Below are 12,191 nucleotides of genomic sequence, written 5' to 3'. Positions count from 1 at the left end.
TACTTTGAAGATACGCTAGATTGTGATCCACAAAATGGGTATCAACTTTTTTTATAAATTATTATTATTATTATTATTATTATTATTATTTTCTTGTTGTATTTATCATGTAGATTTGAAACATGTCAAAAGGCAATAAATTTCAAAGCCTGATGATTAAAGTACCACCATAATAATAGCAAACATCAAGTACAAATTGGAGTCAAGCAAGACAAGAAGCACGCACGTGACCGCAGAGCATCACGCACATGCCGTCCTTAAAAAACACAACACTGACTAATCTTACGTCTCATCACTTACTCTGACACAGATTCACTCTTCTTCAACCACACGACCGTTTTAATTTATTATTAACACCCAACTCAACAACATTAGCAATGGCCTAATATTAGCTATATACTCATGGGTGAGACTTCAAATGGTTCATCTTCATCCTCTATGTCTCCGGTTTCGGTTTCGTCTCCTTCTATAGTTTATGTTGATTTGTATGGTAAACGACGTCAGCTTGCTAAGGTTCAAGTGCTTGAACGAGAGATTGGTGTGCTTCAGGTAATATTATTATATTAATTAGTTACCCTTTTTGTGATACGATATTAGTAGTATCTGTCACTACTTTATTTATTGTAATCGTTTGGAATTTATTATTAGTGAAAGAACTTGTTTAACCTAAAATAAAAATGCTGGTGAGATTCATTAGGTTGTTGGCATTGATATTACCGATTCGGATATGAGGGTTTAATCGGTTGATGAGGTTGATATTGTAGCTTCAAATTACTTTATCTCGTTTATGAGGTTGAATTTGTGGTGAATTTTTAATTTTTTATCACCCCTTTTTGTGTAACTTGTTGGAAATGTGAGATTTAACAAACAGCTATTGTCTTGTTGCCGTAGTCTAATCTGTTGAAAATGTACAACCAAGCCTTCAAGTACCTGATTCACCTCTAGCTGCCATATTAGAATATTCTAGTGTTTCCTTGCAATAACCTTTTGGGAGCCACGGCCCGGCGTAACTCACAACTTACCTAATCCATTTGGTTAGCACTTAGCAGGTGTGAGTTTTCTGGTAACAGATTCTTGGGGTTATCACATGGTTGTCAATGCCCTGGTCCTAGGCGCAAGGCACTTAAAAAGCGAGGGCCTGAGATAAGCAAGGCGCACCATTTTCAGAGTTTTAGACATGCTTTAGGCTTGTTTAGTCGTTCAAAGCCATTGTTGGAAGTTTTAGACAAGTTTGCCTTGAATTTGCAAATTTTGCCAGAACTTTTAGGACTTGGACAGAATCTCGCCCAAAGGTCGCCGGATGGCAGCAAGGCACTTTCCTTGCGCCCAAAGGGATTTTGACAACATAGGTTACCAACAAAAATGAATAATCGGATTCTAAGTAACTTGTCCCCCTAGTTGTCTGTATATTGTTGATATTGAACGGTTTGGTAGCAATCAGTTTATAATTTCTTGAAAACCACTAGTTTAGGTTAAATAAGAAGCAAACAGTAACAATTTTTTATTTCTAGTCTGATCACTGGAGTTGCAAAAAATAGTACACTTGAAGGTTGATTAATTTGGATAAATTCAACAAAAAGCCTAAAACATGATCAATGGTTTTCTAGAAGTTTTTGAAAAATTCTTGTTTCTTTTAACAAACTCAATGAGTTGACGGCTTTCAAATGTTAAATGGCTTTTATACGTTTTCAAATGTAAAGTAAAACCATTTTTTGACTATTCCTGAAAGCTTGAAAGGTTTAGGCAATGTGTATGTATTACTTGACATTTTTTTTCTCTGTGCATTACAACTCTTTCTGTGTTGTCTTTTGTAAACAGGATGAGATTAAATCACTTGCAGAGCTTGAACTTGCATCAAGATGCTGCAAAGAGTACGCCAATATTTATATATGATCATGTTAAAATTATATGCTCCTTCACTTTGTATAAATTTAGGGTATATTTTTGCTTCTGTTGACCAACTAATACTGCATACAGACTTGAAGATTTTGTAGAAGCTACACCTGATCCACTCATCGCAGTGTATGAATCCCCCTTGGCCACAATTTACCATAGATTGTTCCCTTTTATTATGCTTTCATTTCGGCACATTTATTTGTAACTTCCTGCGTCTGGTTATGTTTTCTCTCTAGCAAGTTGACACATTTAACGTTTTGTTGATGTCATGGAACAGAAATCAGAGTCGTGGTAGACGCAGAAGCTGCTGGAAGAATTTTTGGTAAATTTATGTTATATCTTAATTCTTAACTTGGTGATTTCATTCATATAAATCCCCTGTTTATCCTAAACCTTTTGTTTTGCCCAGGAGAAAAATTGGCTCGCTGATACAGTGTTGTTGCTGTTGCAGCACAAAAGGCGATTGCACGTGCTTTCCATGTGCAAAAGACTGCTGCCGAGGTGGTCGAAAGAAAGCATGTAGTTCAGGGTGCTGCAAGTGTCCTGAGATTACATGCGGCTGCAGCTGCGATTCTACCTGTCCTAAATGTTCAGTTTGTTGTTGCAATTCATGTTTATGTTTTTAATGTGTATGATATCAACTCTGAAATTATAGTATGTTATATTTGTTTATTTCTACTCAACTTTACTTAAAACTCAAGTGTCAATTTACTTGGTGAATATCAAACATAAACCAAATCAATCTTTTAACAAGCAACTGATTTGATAGAAAAACAAAATTCATAAAAACAGCCCAGCAATCTTTCGATACAAGTTTAAGGCTTAAAATGATAGTATGTTCCCTTCCATCTCACAGCCATCTCATAGCAGCCACGTTCCATGCATTCAGTGACCGTATTTTTGAAACTCCCATTCGCTGTTATCTGCAGTCATTAATAAATCGTTATAAAGCTTATAAAAAACGCAGCATGAAGGTTAAAAAAAAAACTAAGGGTACCTAGAGGGCAAACTTGACGTGTTTTCAGCCAACGGCTAATGCAGTGGAAATGAAAGGCATGGTTGCAGACACCTGTCAAATGGTGCAATGAGTAAACTCATACAGCAAGATAAAACATGCAAGAGGCGTAAACAAGGGGAGCCCCTCATGAGCTACTCATAATTGGACCAGAAAAAACTCAAAATGAACCGAGTTTAAACAAGATCAAGCCTGAGTGGCTGAGTATGAGCCTCAAATAAACTTTCATTATAATAAGGGGACCGAGTTTTCTGTACTAATATTGTTTAGGCAGATTAAAGATTTAGGCAGCCAAGTTTAATTCAAGTATATGTGAAGGACCTAACCGGTATTTCATCCGAGTAAACATAAGGCCCAAATGTCTCCATTGTACTTGGTATCTATCAGTTTACTGTAAGTATATAGTCATTTTCTCCAATAACAAGAATCCGGTGGTCAATAATTAAGGTCACAGTTGAAGGGGAGAAAATGACTATATACTTAAGGTCACATAGAAACCCCTTCAACTGTGGTCAATAATTAAGGTCACAGTTGTGACTACAAATTAGTAAATTAAGAAGCTAAACGCAATTTACTGTAGACAAGTTAGTTATAAACCTAACTTGCATACAAATCTATGAACAGATAATGTGTGTATGTTACTAGCACTACATAGTACATACATACAAATTACAAACAATATATTGTTTAGAACACAGTAGATACAGAGAAAAAAAGTGTTTGCTTAAAACAAATGGAAAAAAGTTGGCAAAAAGGGGGGGGGGGGGGTGCTTAAGCCTGACTATGGAAGGTGAGATGTGAATTCTGGAACTCTCGATGAAGGACATAACACTAATCTAAGAGTACAGGTTTAGTTAAAATCTATCACACTGGCAAAAAATAAGCATTAAGTTACGGATTTCACACACAGCAAACCTTTCCCAAATAAACTGTTCATCTTAAAAGAGTAACGCCTATAACATATACCGCATCATACTTACGAAGCCAATGCTTATTTTATTGAATCTCGCTTAGTAGATATTATAACTTACAAAAACATGTACTTCATCCAATCACTGTTAAAATTGCAGATATCATGAAGCAAAACGTTTTTGTCAACAAAATTTTCTAAAATATGAATCCACCTATCCAATAATCCTTACCAAAGCTAACACGTAATCACACCAGATTATCCTAAAGAACTTCAATATGATATACACCCAAACTGTAACAACAATTTCTCAAGGATATGGGTGTGTCGCCATCAAGTGTAACCAGATAGGATATCTGAACTCTATTATATTATCCAATGTCCTAGCACACTCAAATAACGGTTGTCGTTGGGTTACAAATTCCTACTACATCAACTAGTTACCATTAAAAATCTGAGTGAACAACAAGTGATCAGTCACAAAATTGGTATTAGAAAAAAACTTATCCACAACAGACAAGAACCATAGCGTAAATTGTAAACAGATCTTGTCAATTCTCCACAATTAATCCTTCCCTTCCCTTTTATTAAAAAAGAAACCACTAGCATAACAATTTTACAATCACAGCTAGGGTGCAAACAAACCGAGACACTCGCGAGCTACTCGAGATCAGATCGACGAAAAACTCGAAACGAGCCGAGCTTTTACAAGCCCGAGCTATAACATGTTTAGTTATCAACCCCGAGCTCGAGCCTTGTGTATTAAAAACTTTTACCTCTTTTGGATATGTATTAATTCTACACTGCAGAACCGAGCTCAAGCTGAGCATAGGCTCGTTTAAGGTTTTTCAAAATACATAAAAATACTTTTGTATACAAATTAATCAATAGATAATAAAAAGACTGAGCTGAGCCTGAGCATGAAAAAATGACTCCCGAGCTCTCAACCTCCCTCTCACTCTCGTAAGACAAAACGACCGAGGTCAAGCTCAAGCTCTGCTCGTTTACACCACTAAATTCACAGCATATATTCAAACTAACACAACTACAAAGATAAAAATAAATCAATACTATCAACTATATGTACAAAAAAGCTAGGGTTTAGAACGAAAAGCTTACCCCAAGCAACAGTACACTCCTCACTAGTAGCACTAGCCTGATTAGCTTGGCACTCAATACCTAATTAAACCAACACATATGAGACAATCAGATCCAACAAAATAATTAAATCAGTAATTCAAAACCAAAAGTAACACTCACACAGATCCATGATGTGATTCCTACAGATGGCACAGTTATCAACCACAATATCTGCAACAACATCAAACGCATATTAATATTAATTAAGCATTTAAAGCTAATAATCAGAATACTAACCCCAGGCCCACAGAGCAACGGCGTTCCACTTTTTGATTTCGAAACGCTTCGGTTTCTTCGAAGAAGGTCCGGGAAGACTCGAGGAGTCACCGGCGGGAACCATCGTTACGTCGGAATCCATACAAATTCGCCGGTAAAGGTGTCTTAGGGTTTGAAAGAAGAAAGTGGAGATGAAATCAATTAATAATTAATAATTTTTGGATTATTTTTTATAATATAAATATCACCGTGGTTTTAGTGCGTGGAAATTTTATTTGAACTAATTGAGTCCCTTGTTTTTAAAATGAACCATTTGGGTCCATACCTTTACTTTATTGTGTAAGTTTTAGGTGTAGATTTGACACTTTACTTCTATATATATATATATATATACATATATTGTCACTCTGAGTCCTTGAACTTTCATAATTAGTCACGTTGAGTCCCCTTCTCATTTTAACAAAAAAATGAACTAAACTAATTTTTTTAAACAAAAATAAATAAATCGAACCATTTTTTCACCAAAAATTAACAAACCGAACTACTTTCTAACAAAAAAAAACGAAACTAATTTTTTTATCAAACTAAACAAACCGAATCACTTTTTTTAACAAGTAGTTCATTTCGTTTAAAAAAATAAACAAATCAAACTACTTTGTTAACAAAAATAAACGAACCGAACGTATTTTTTAACAAAAATAAATGAACCAAATTTATTTTAAACAAAAATAAGCTAACCGAACTTGTTTTTAACAAAAATATCGTCGTAGATTGCATTAAGGTGGAGTTCGATTCTATTACTTATTTTAAAAGTAGTTACGTTCATTTAGTTTAGTTAAAAGGTAGTTTGGTCCATTTATTTTTGTTAAGGAGGTAGTTTGGTTCGTTTATTTTTGTTAAAAAAAAGTAGCCTGGTTCGTTTATTTTTGTTAAATAGTAGTTTGATTCGTTTATTTTTGTAAAAAAAAATAGTTTGGTTTGTATTTTTTTTTGTCAAAAAAGTTTGGTTCGTTTATTTATGTTAAAAAAAATTAGTTCAGTTTGTTTATTTTTGTTAAAAAAAAAGTTCGGATCTTTTATTTTTGTTAAAAAAAAATTCGGTTCATTTATTTTTGGTTGATTATGGTTTGGTTAGTTGATTATGGCTCGATCGGCTATAGTTTGGTGGTTAATTATTTAATTTGGAGGAAATTTTTAAAGAGAGACTAAAACTGCACAATCACTTAACCACAATGACTCATACAGATCATAAAAAGGGTAAACTAGTAATTCCACAGCGACAGGGACTCAAATTATTCGTTTCTGAAACCACAGGGACTCAACCAGTTTAAAAATTTTTTTAGGGACTCATTGTGCCTCCACCCTAAAACAACAGGGATGCAAACAGTAATTTTCTTTACAAATATAACAATGGTCCCTTGACTACATTACGGTACCAAATTTATATGTTACAACTTATGATTTGGATTTCCCCTTTAGCCCGTCTCTTGTCTAGTTAGGGTGGTTTCGAGCTCGAGTTTGAAATTAAACGAGGCAGTTCAGATAAGATTGAGCTTGCTTTTGAAGTTAAACGAGCCTAAGATCGAGGCAACGAGCCGAGTGATGACCTAAGCCGAGCTTGGGTTGATTTTGGCTCAATTAAAAAATGAGCCAACTCAGCTCAGGTTGTTTCAAATCAAGTTTTTTTAGCTAGCATTATTCGAGTTTTTATCGAGCGAACCACGAGCCACGAGCTTTTTTAAACAACCGTTCTTTTGGGCCTTTGGTCCCTTTTGTCCATAACTATAAGATTTTATAAGACTGTTCACTATGGAGAGGCTTCATTGTCCCTCCACGTCACCGCCACATAAGAAACGGGGTTTCAAAACTCCTCTTTGAAATAATAATAATAATAAAAATAATAATAATAATAATAAGGGTAATAACCTTTCTTTTGGAGAATAAAAAAAATTAACTTGAATATACTTCATATAATAAAATATCTTGTGAATATTTGTGTGTGTGTGTGTATATATTAAGCGGCTATTTTAAAATAATCGAGACTTGAAATTTTTAGTAAAAGGTCTTTATAAAATAAACATGGAAAATTTAAAATTTAAGAATGGTTGATGAGTTTGAAAAGATTAAGTATTGATGGTCGGAAAACAAATAGACTTTTGATGGACAAGGATGCGGGGTAAAGTATGGTATGGCGGAAACAAATTAGGTTTTTCAGAGTCTCACGGGTGTGCTCGAGTTTCCATAATAGTAGCAGGCTTGAAGTTCAAGCCTAAGGTAAGGAAGAAGGTTGGTATGAATAGTTGGGTAATAGGTCGTGGGAATAATTGTATAGTGTTGAGTATGTATAGTTACGTGGAAAGGGTTGATGAGGTGGCCAAAAATATCACAATTTGAAACATTTCGTCATTGCGGTAGCGGAGTGGTGGAATCAGACGTGCTATACAATAGGGTGGGAGTATTTTCGTTGGGTTAGGTTTGAGTATCCAAGAGTTGTGTTGGGTTTGGATTGACTTAGGCATAGCTTTGGGATTTGAATGCATTGTTGTGGTTAGTACTGAATTCTGGGTTATCATGGCTAGGATCACGACGATCAATTGCTTGATGCTCTGAATTGTCGTTTTGTGGGTTGAGTTTCGAGGCAACGTCGAGGAAAACGATAAGACATGCTACGAAGCGTGAAGAATTCACGTGGCACGGAATGTGAATATGAAGTTCGTATTAACAATTAAAATAAACTTTACATGAAAGATTCAAAAAATCGGAATCAGTCTTTAATCGCATGAAGCAAAATGAAATTGAAATGCTCATGAGTCAGCCTGAGTTTTCGCTTCTCAATAATAATCTCATAAATTTCTTGAATAAACATATGAAAAATATATCAAATTTTGAAATAAAGTATAAATTTAATAGAAACTTAGTGAAACAAATTGAAACTCGAGTGTTCATGTATCACCATAACTTTTCGAATTTTCAATTAAAACCATGATAATAAACGAATTACATACAGAAAATGAATTGAAAATCGATTATTCATGTATCACCATGATTTTTCGTATTTTCAATTCAAAACATAAGAAATCATGAGTATTTTCAAATAAGAAACTGAATTGAAAATCAACCATTCATGCATCACCATGACTTTTCGAATTTTCAATTTTAAACCAAAAACAGTAAAAGAATATATAAATAAAGAAAACGAATTGAAACTCGACGATTCATGTATCACCATGACCTTTCGAATTTTTCAAACTATAAAAGTAAATTTATAAATAAAGAAAACGGGTTGAAACTTCATAATTCGTGTAACAACACGACTTTTAGAAATTTCTATGAATATATAAACCCAGAAAACGAATTAAAACTCGACTATTTACATAACACAATGACTTTTCAAAACCGTAATATGAACAATTAAGCCTTCGGAATCACACATTATATGAATTATCATAACTTGTATATTCCAATAAAAATCAAAAATGCGTAATCAAATCGAACCGAAAGTTGGGTGTATCACCCACAAAGTTTTGGTCCAAATTTGACAAGTCTATAAAGATAAATGACCAAAAATAATCATGAGAAAGGTAATAGGAAAAGGTATGATAAAGAAAAGGAAGCATATTATGTTAAGGGAATAAGTAAGAAAATTCCATCCCACATGGAAGGTGGAAAAGAAATAAAAGCACTTTATAAGGAAGGAGTTTTCCATGGTAATGTTCTTATGGGGCTAACCACTCTCACTAGTCCTAGCGGAGGGTGCGAAGCACCCTACGCGCACGGACACGGACACGGACTCGGACGATGGGCGTAATGTGGCGTTTTGATGGCGCACTTGGCACTTCGCATAGCCGCATAAGGGCCGCTTTAGTATTTTTGAAATGTGGAAGATCAACCAAGAAGTGACAAGATACTAAAGTTCAAGGACTAAAAATAAAAATTCTGATTTCCAGACCCATCGCGCTACGCGACGGGTATACAGACTAGATCATCGCGCTACACGATACAGTTTCCCATGAGTTTAGAAAAAGGGGCGTCGCGCTACGCGATGGTCTAGAAGGAAGGGGGTATCGCGCTACACGATTACCTGGTTAAGTAACCGGATCAACCACGTGTCAACACGTGGCAAGGTCTTGTGAATTGCGGCCTCGCGCTACGCGACGGTCCCCAAAACTTTGCCTATAAAATGGGGCTACGGGTTTGAAGCATTATCATCCCAAAAACACCTTTCTTTACACACACATAACCTAGGGAGGCGTTCCCGACGATCGTGAGGTTCCGAGACTCCGATTTCTCGTAAAACATGCATAAATTGAAGTTCTGACGCTTCGTCGAATGGTTAAGCATTGAAACAAGGTTCTGACGGTTTAAGTAGAAGTGCTACTTGTACAAGGCTTAGGCAAATCAAAATACCCGCGTAAGGTAGGGATTCTGCTTAAGTTATTATTTTATTATTATTTTATATAGCTTAGACCCTAGTCAAGGGTATAGTCTATACCTTGATCAAGTAAGTAAGTGAAATATAAGCTTTCATAAGCTAAGATTATTGATGAAATGTTGCTCTTTATTTTTATAAAGATATTACTTATGAAAGAAGACACTTGATATATACGTTTCTTCATGATGAAGAAACGTAGCATATAAATGTTTTACAAAATGAAATGAATATCAAGGTAAAGGTTATGAAAATAGACTTAAGGTCTATAGCTAGATTGTAGATCTAGTTATTTATAGAATGTTATTCTCGTACTATAGGTCCGAGATAAAGATCAGACATCTGTTGGTGAGAAATCTTGAAATCAACAAAAGGTGAATACGTCCAAACCTTTTTATAGTGTGAAATGTTTTATGACGTGAATACGTCTATGTACTATATATTTTGAAAAGATATTTACTCTTTGAAACTATGGACTGTTATCCAGTTATGGAAATATTTGCATGAGGGTTGGTTCAAATCCTCTAAAACGTTTTGATACAAGGTAGTAATAAACACTCAGACTAAAATACACATGTGTCTGGATCCTTACATATATGTACTGTAGTGGACATACTACAGACATACTGACCATGAGGCAAGTGACTGTCTCTACGGCGAGCGAAGTCCGATTATGTAGTTTGTGCGTATGTTTAGTTCCGATGAGATGGGATTGAGACCCACTGAGTCGTTGAACACTATTGGTGTTGTGTCATTACGAATTGTGAAAATATTTTATTGAGTCAGCGTATTCACCAGCATATAGCTGACGTATTTTGAAACTGTTTTCAGGTAATCAGGAGTAAGGAATAATGATGGATATGCTAGTGAAGATAGAAGAACACTAGGCATAGTTTACAGCTGGTGGCTCAGCAAATTTTGTATTGAGGTATATATATATTAAACTTGTTTTTAAACAAGTAATTTTGTAAAACAAACAAGGGTATTTAATTCCTTATGTTATGAAAGTAAATATTTTAAAATAACATTTTCCGCTGCAAACTTTGATAAATTAACAAAAGTGGTATCAACTGTGGGTTACACGCCTAGGCCCGAAGGCGGGGTGTGACATTGGGTATCCGTGTATCACCACGACTTGACAAACTTTCAGTAAAAACAAACAATCAAAATGCATAATCAAATCAAACCAAAAGCTGGTTATTCGTGTATCACTACGACTAGTCAGACTTTCAGTTAAAACACATTGTAAAACATTGAGGCTCGGAGTCACACCTCGCATGAGCCACCATGACTTATGTGACATCCTAAGGAGTGTAACCATATTCTTTTAACAAAGAGAGCATGGTCACGTTTGAAAGCATAAAGTTGCGATTCATATGACGTTTGGTGTGGTACGCTTTAGCTTAATAGGTTTCACGCCCTTTCTGAACTATCCAGGTAAGCGACCAGGTCCCACGGCTGATTGGGATTTGTGCGCATTGCTTATCCTTAGATTTCAATAGCCTTGGTGTCAAGAGTTCGAAAAACAAGCACGTCCCCTTACAGTTACTACATACCCGCCACGTAAAACCGTTTTTAAGAAGAAGAAATATCGTAAAACCGAAACAAAATCGATTGAAAATGATTCAAAATTCTTGTTTTAGGTCTAAGCCTTGGACTTGTGTGTGTGCTTGTGTACATGAGGCGTAAACGAATCAATAGTAATAAGCAATAACATGTGCAAAGAACAATCAAGTGAGGTTCATTTAATTTCTAATCATGCAACCTAAACAAATAAGCCATAACTAACTCGGGCACTACGTCTAATGTCCTATTTTATAGTCACGGCTCTAATACCGATCTGTAACACCCCAGCTAAAGCGGAAACACCCAAGTATGATGTACAGATTGTTCAAAAACACATGTGACACTGTTAAGTGGCAATATTATTATTAATTAATTTACAAGTCAAGTCCACAAGTTTGTAACAAGAAATACAAGGAAAATATAAATACATAAAAATAGTACAATTCTTGAACAAGTGATAAACGAGCAAGTTAGGTCCTTTTCAGATGGTATCAACCAACGTACTCGGATAATTGCGCAGGTAAGGTCCTTCCAATTGGTAACAACCAACGTACTCGGATAATGAGACCCTTTTCCACTCATAACAAAATGGTCTTAAGTGCAAATGGGGAGCGTATGATCATACTTATTGAGGCTACCACGTGCAAGTAAATTCGAGCAAGTAATCAAGTAACACACAAGTCCATATAGTGAATTGTAGTTTGTAAGCGAAATCATAACACTCTGAGTTTGTAATAAAATACATATACGACCCCCAAAAGTAATAAAAACGTTAAAAAGGGGAGTGTGAGAAACTCACCTCGAGATCGTAGATAAACTTGAAATATAAACCGAAAGCGCGTTAAAGAACTCGAAACAACCGAACTTCAAGAACTATAATAATAAAAACAAAAACAAAATCTAACTAACGGGGTTATAAAAAGTAAATATTTTGGTTAAAGGGATATTGAATTATTTGAAATTATTTTATTAGCATTTAATGGCATTTTTATATTATAATATTTTTTTTAAGTTTTAAC

At 35.1% G+C, this 12,191-nt stretch overlaps 2 protein-coding genes across 2 annotated transcripts; one reads left to right on the top strand and one right to left on the bottom strand.

The window, feature by feature from the left end:
- The first annotated feature begins 402 nt into the window (after positions 1-402).
- Positions 403-2,522, top strand: LOC143629580 (guanine nucleotide-binding protein subunit gamma 3-like). The gene is made up of 5 exons (XM_077098818.1): positions 403-549; positions 1,819-1,871; positions 1,978-2,022; positions 2,174-2,218; positions 2,306-2,522. Exons 1-5 carry the CDS (start codon positions 403-405, stop codon positions 2,520-2,522), a joined length of 507 nt encoding a protein of 168 aa, XP_076954933.1.
- Positions 2,523-2,781: 259 nt separating this feature from the next.
- On the bottom strand, positions 2,782-5,319 carry LOC143629579 (RING-box protein 1a-like). Its single transcript, XM_077098817.1, has 5 exons — positions 5,199-5,319; positions 5,082-5,132; positions 4,941-5,000; positions 2,894-2,965; positions 2,782-2,819 (listed from the first exon to the last, which is right to left on the bottom strand). Exons 1-5 carry the CDS (start codon positions 5,317-5,319, stop codon positions 2,782-2,784), a joined length of 342 nt encoding a protein of 113 aa, XP_076954932.1.
- Positions 5,320-12,191: the final 6,872 nt, after the last annotated feature.

This window comes from Bidens hawaiensis, unplaced genomic scaffold, assembly GCF_021521415.1.
Source record: "Bidens hawaiensis isolate Kalapana, Puna unplaced genomic scaffold, B.hawaiensis_p1.1 tig00005307_1, whole genome shotgun sequence".
NCBI lineage: Eukaryota > Viridiplantae > Streptophyta > Magnoliopsida > Asterales > Asteraceae > Bidens > Bidens hawaiensis.
Note: the sequence above shows the minus strand (reverse complement) of the source record. Positions and strands in the feature narration are given on the sequence as shown.

Bases quoted from the DNA above. Each gene is read 5' to 3' on its own strand.
- LOC143629579 (XM_077098817.1), bottom strand. From the start codon at position 5,319: ATGGATTCCGACGTAACGATGGTTCCCGCCGGTGACTCCTCGAGTCTT. The intron at 2,966-4,940 runs GTAAGCTTTTCG...ACCATTTGACAG, and splicing joins GGAGTGTACTGTTGCTTGGG to GTGTCTGCAACCATGCCTTT. The intron at 2,820-2,893 runs GTACCCTTAGTT...TAATGACTGCAG, and splicing joins ACGTCAAGTTTGCCCTCTAG to ATAACAGCGAATGGGAGTTT.
- LOC143629580 (XM_077098818.1), top strand. From the start codon at position 403: ATGGGTGAGACTTCAAATGGTTCATCTTCATCCTCTATGTCTCCGGTT. The intron at 1,872-1,977 runs GTACGCCAATAT...TACTGCATACAG, and splicing joins GCATCAAGATGCTGCAAAGA to ACTTGAAGATTTTGTAGAAG. The intron at 2,023-2,173 runs GTATGAATCCCC...GTCATGGAACAG, and splicing joins CCTGATCCACTCATCGCAGT to AAATCAGAGTCGTGGTAGAC.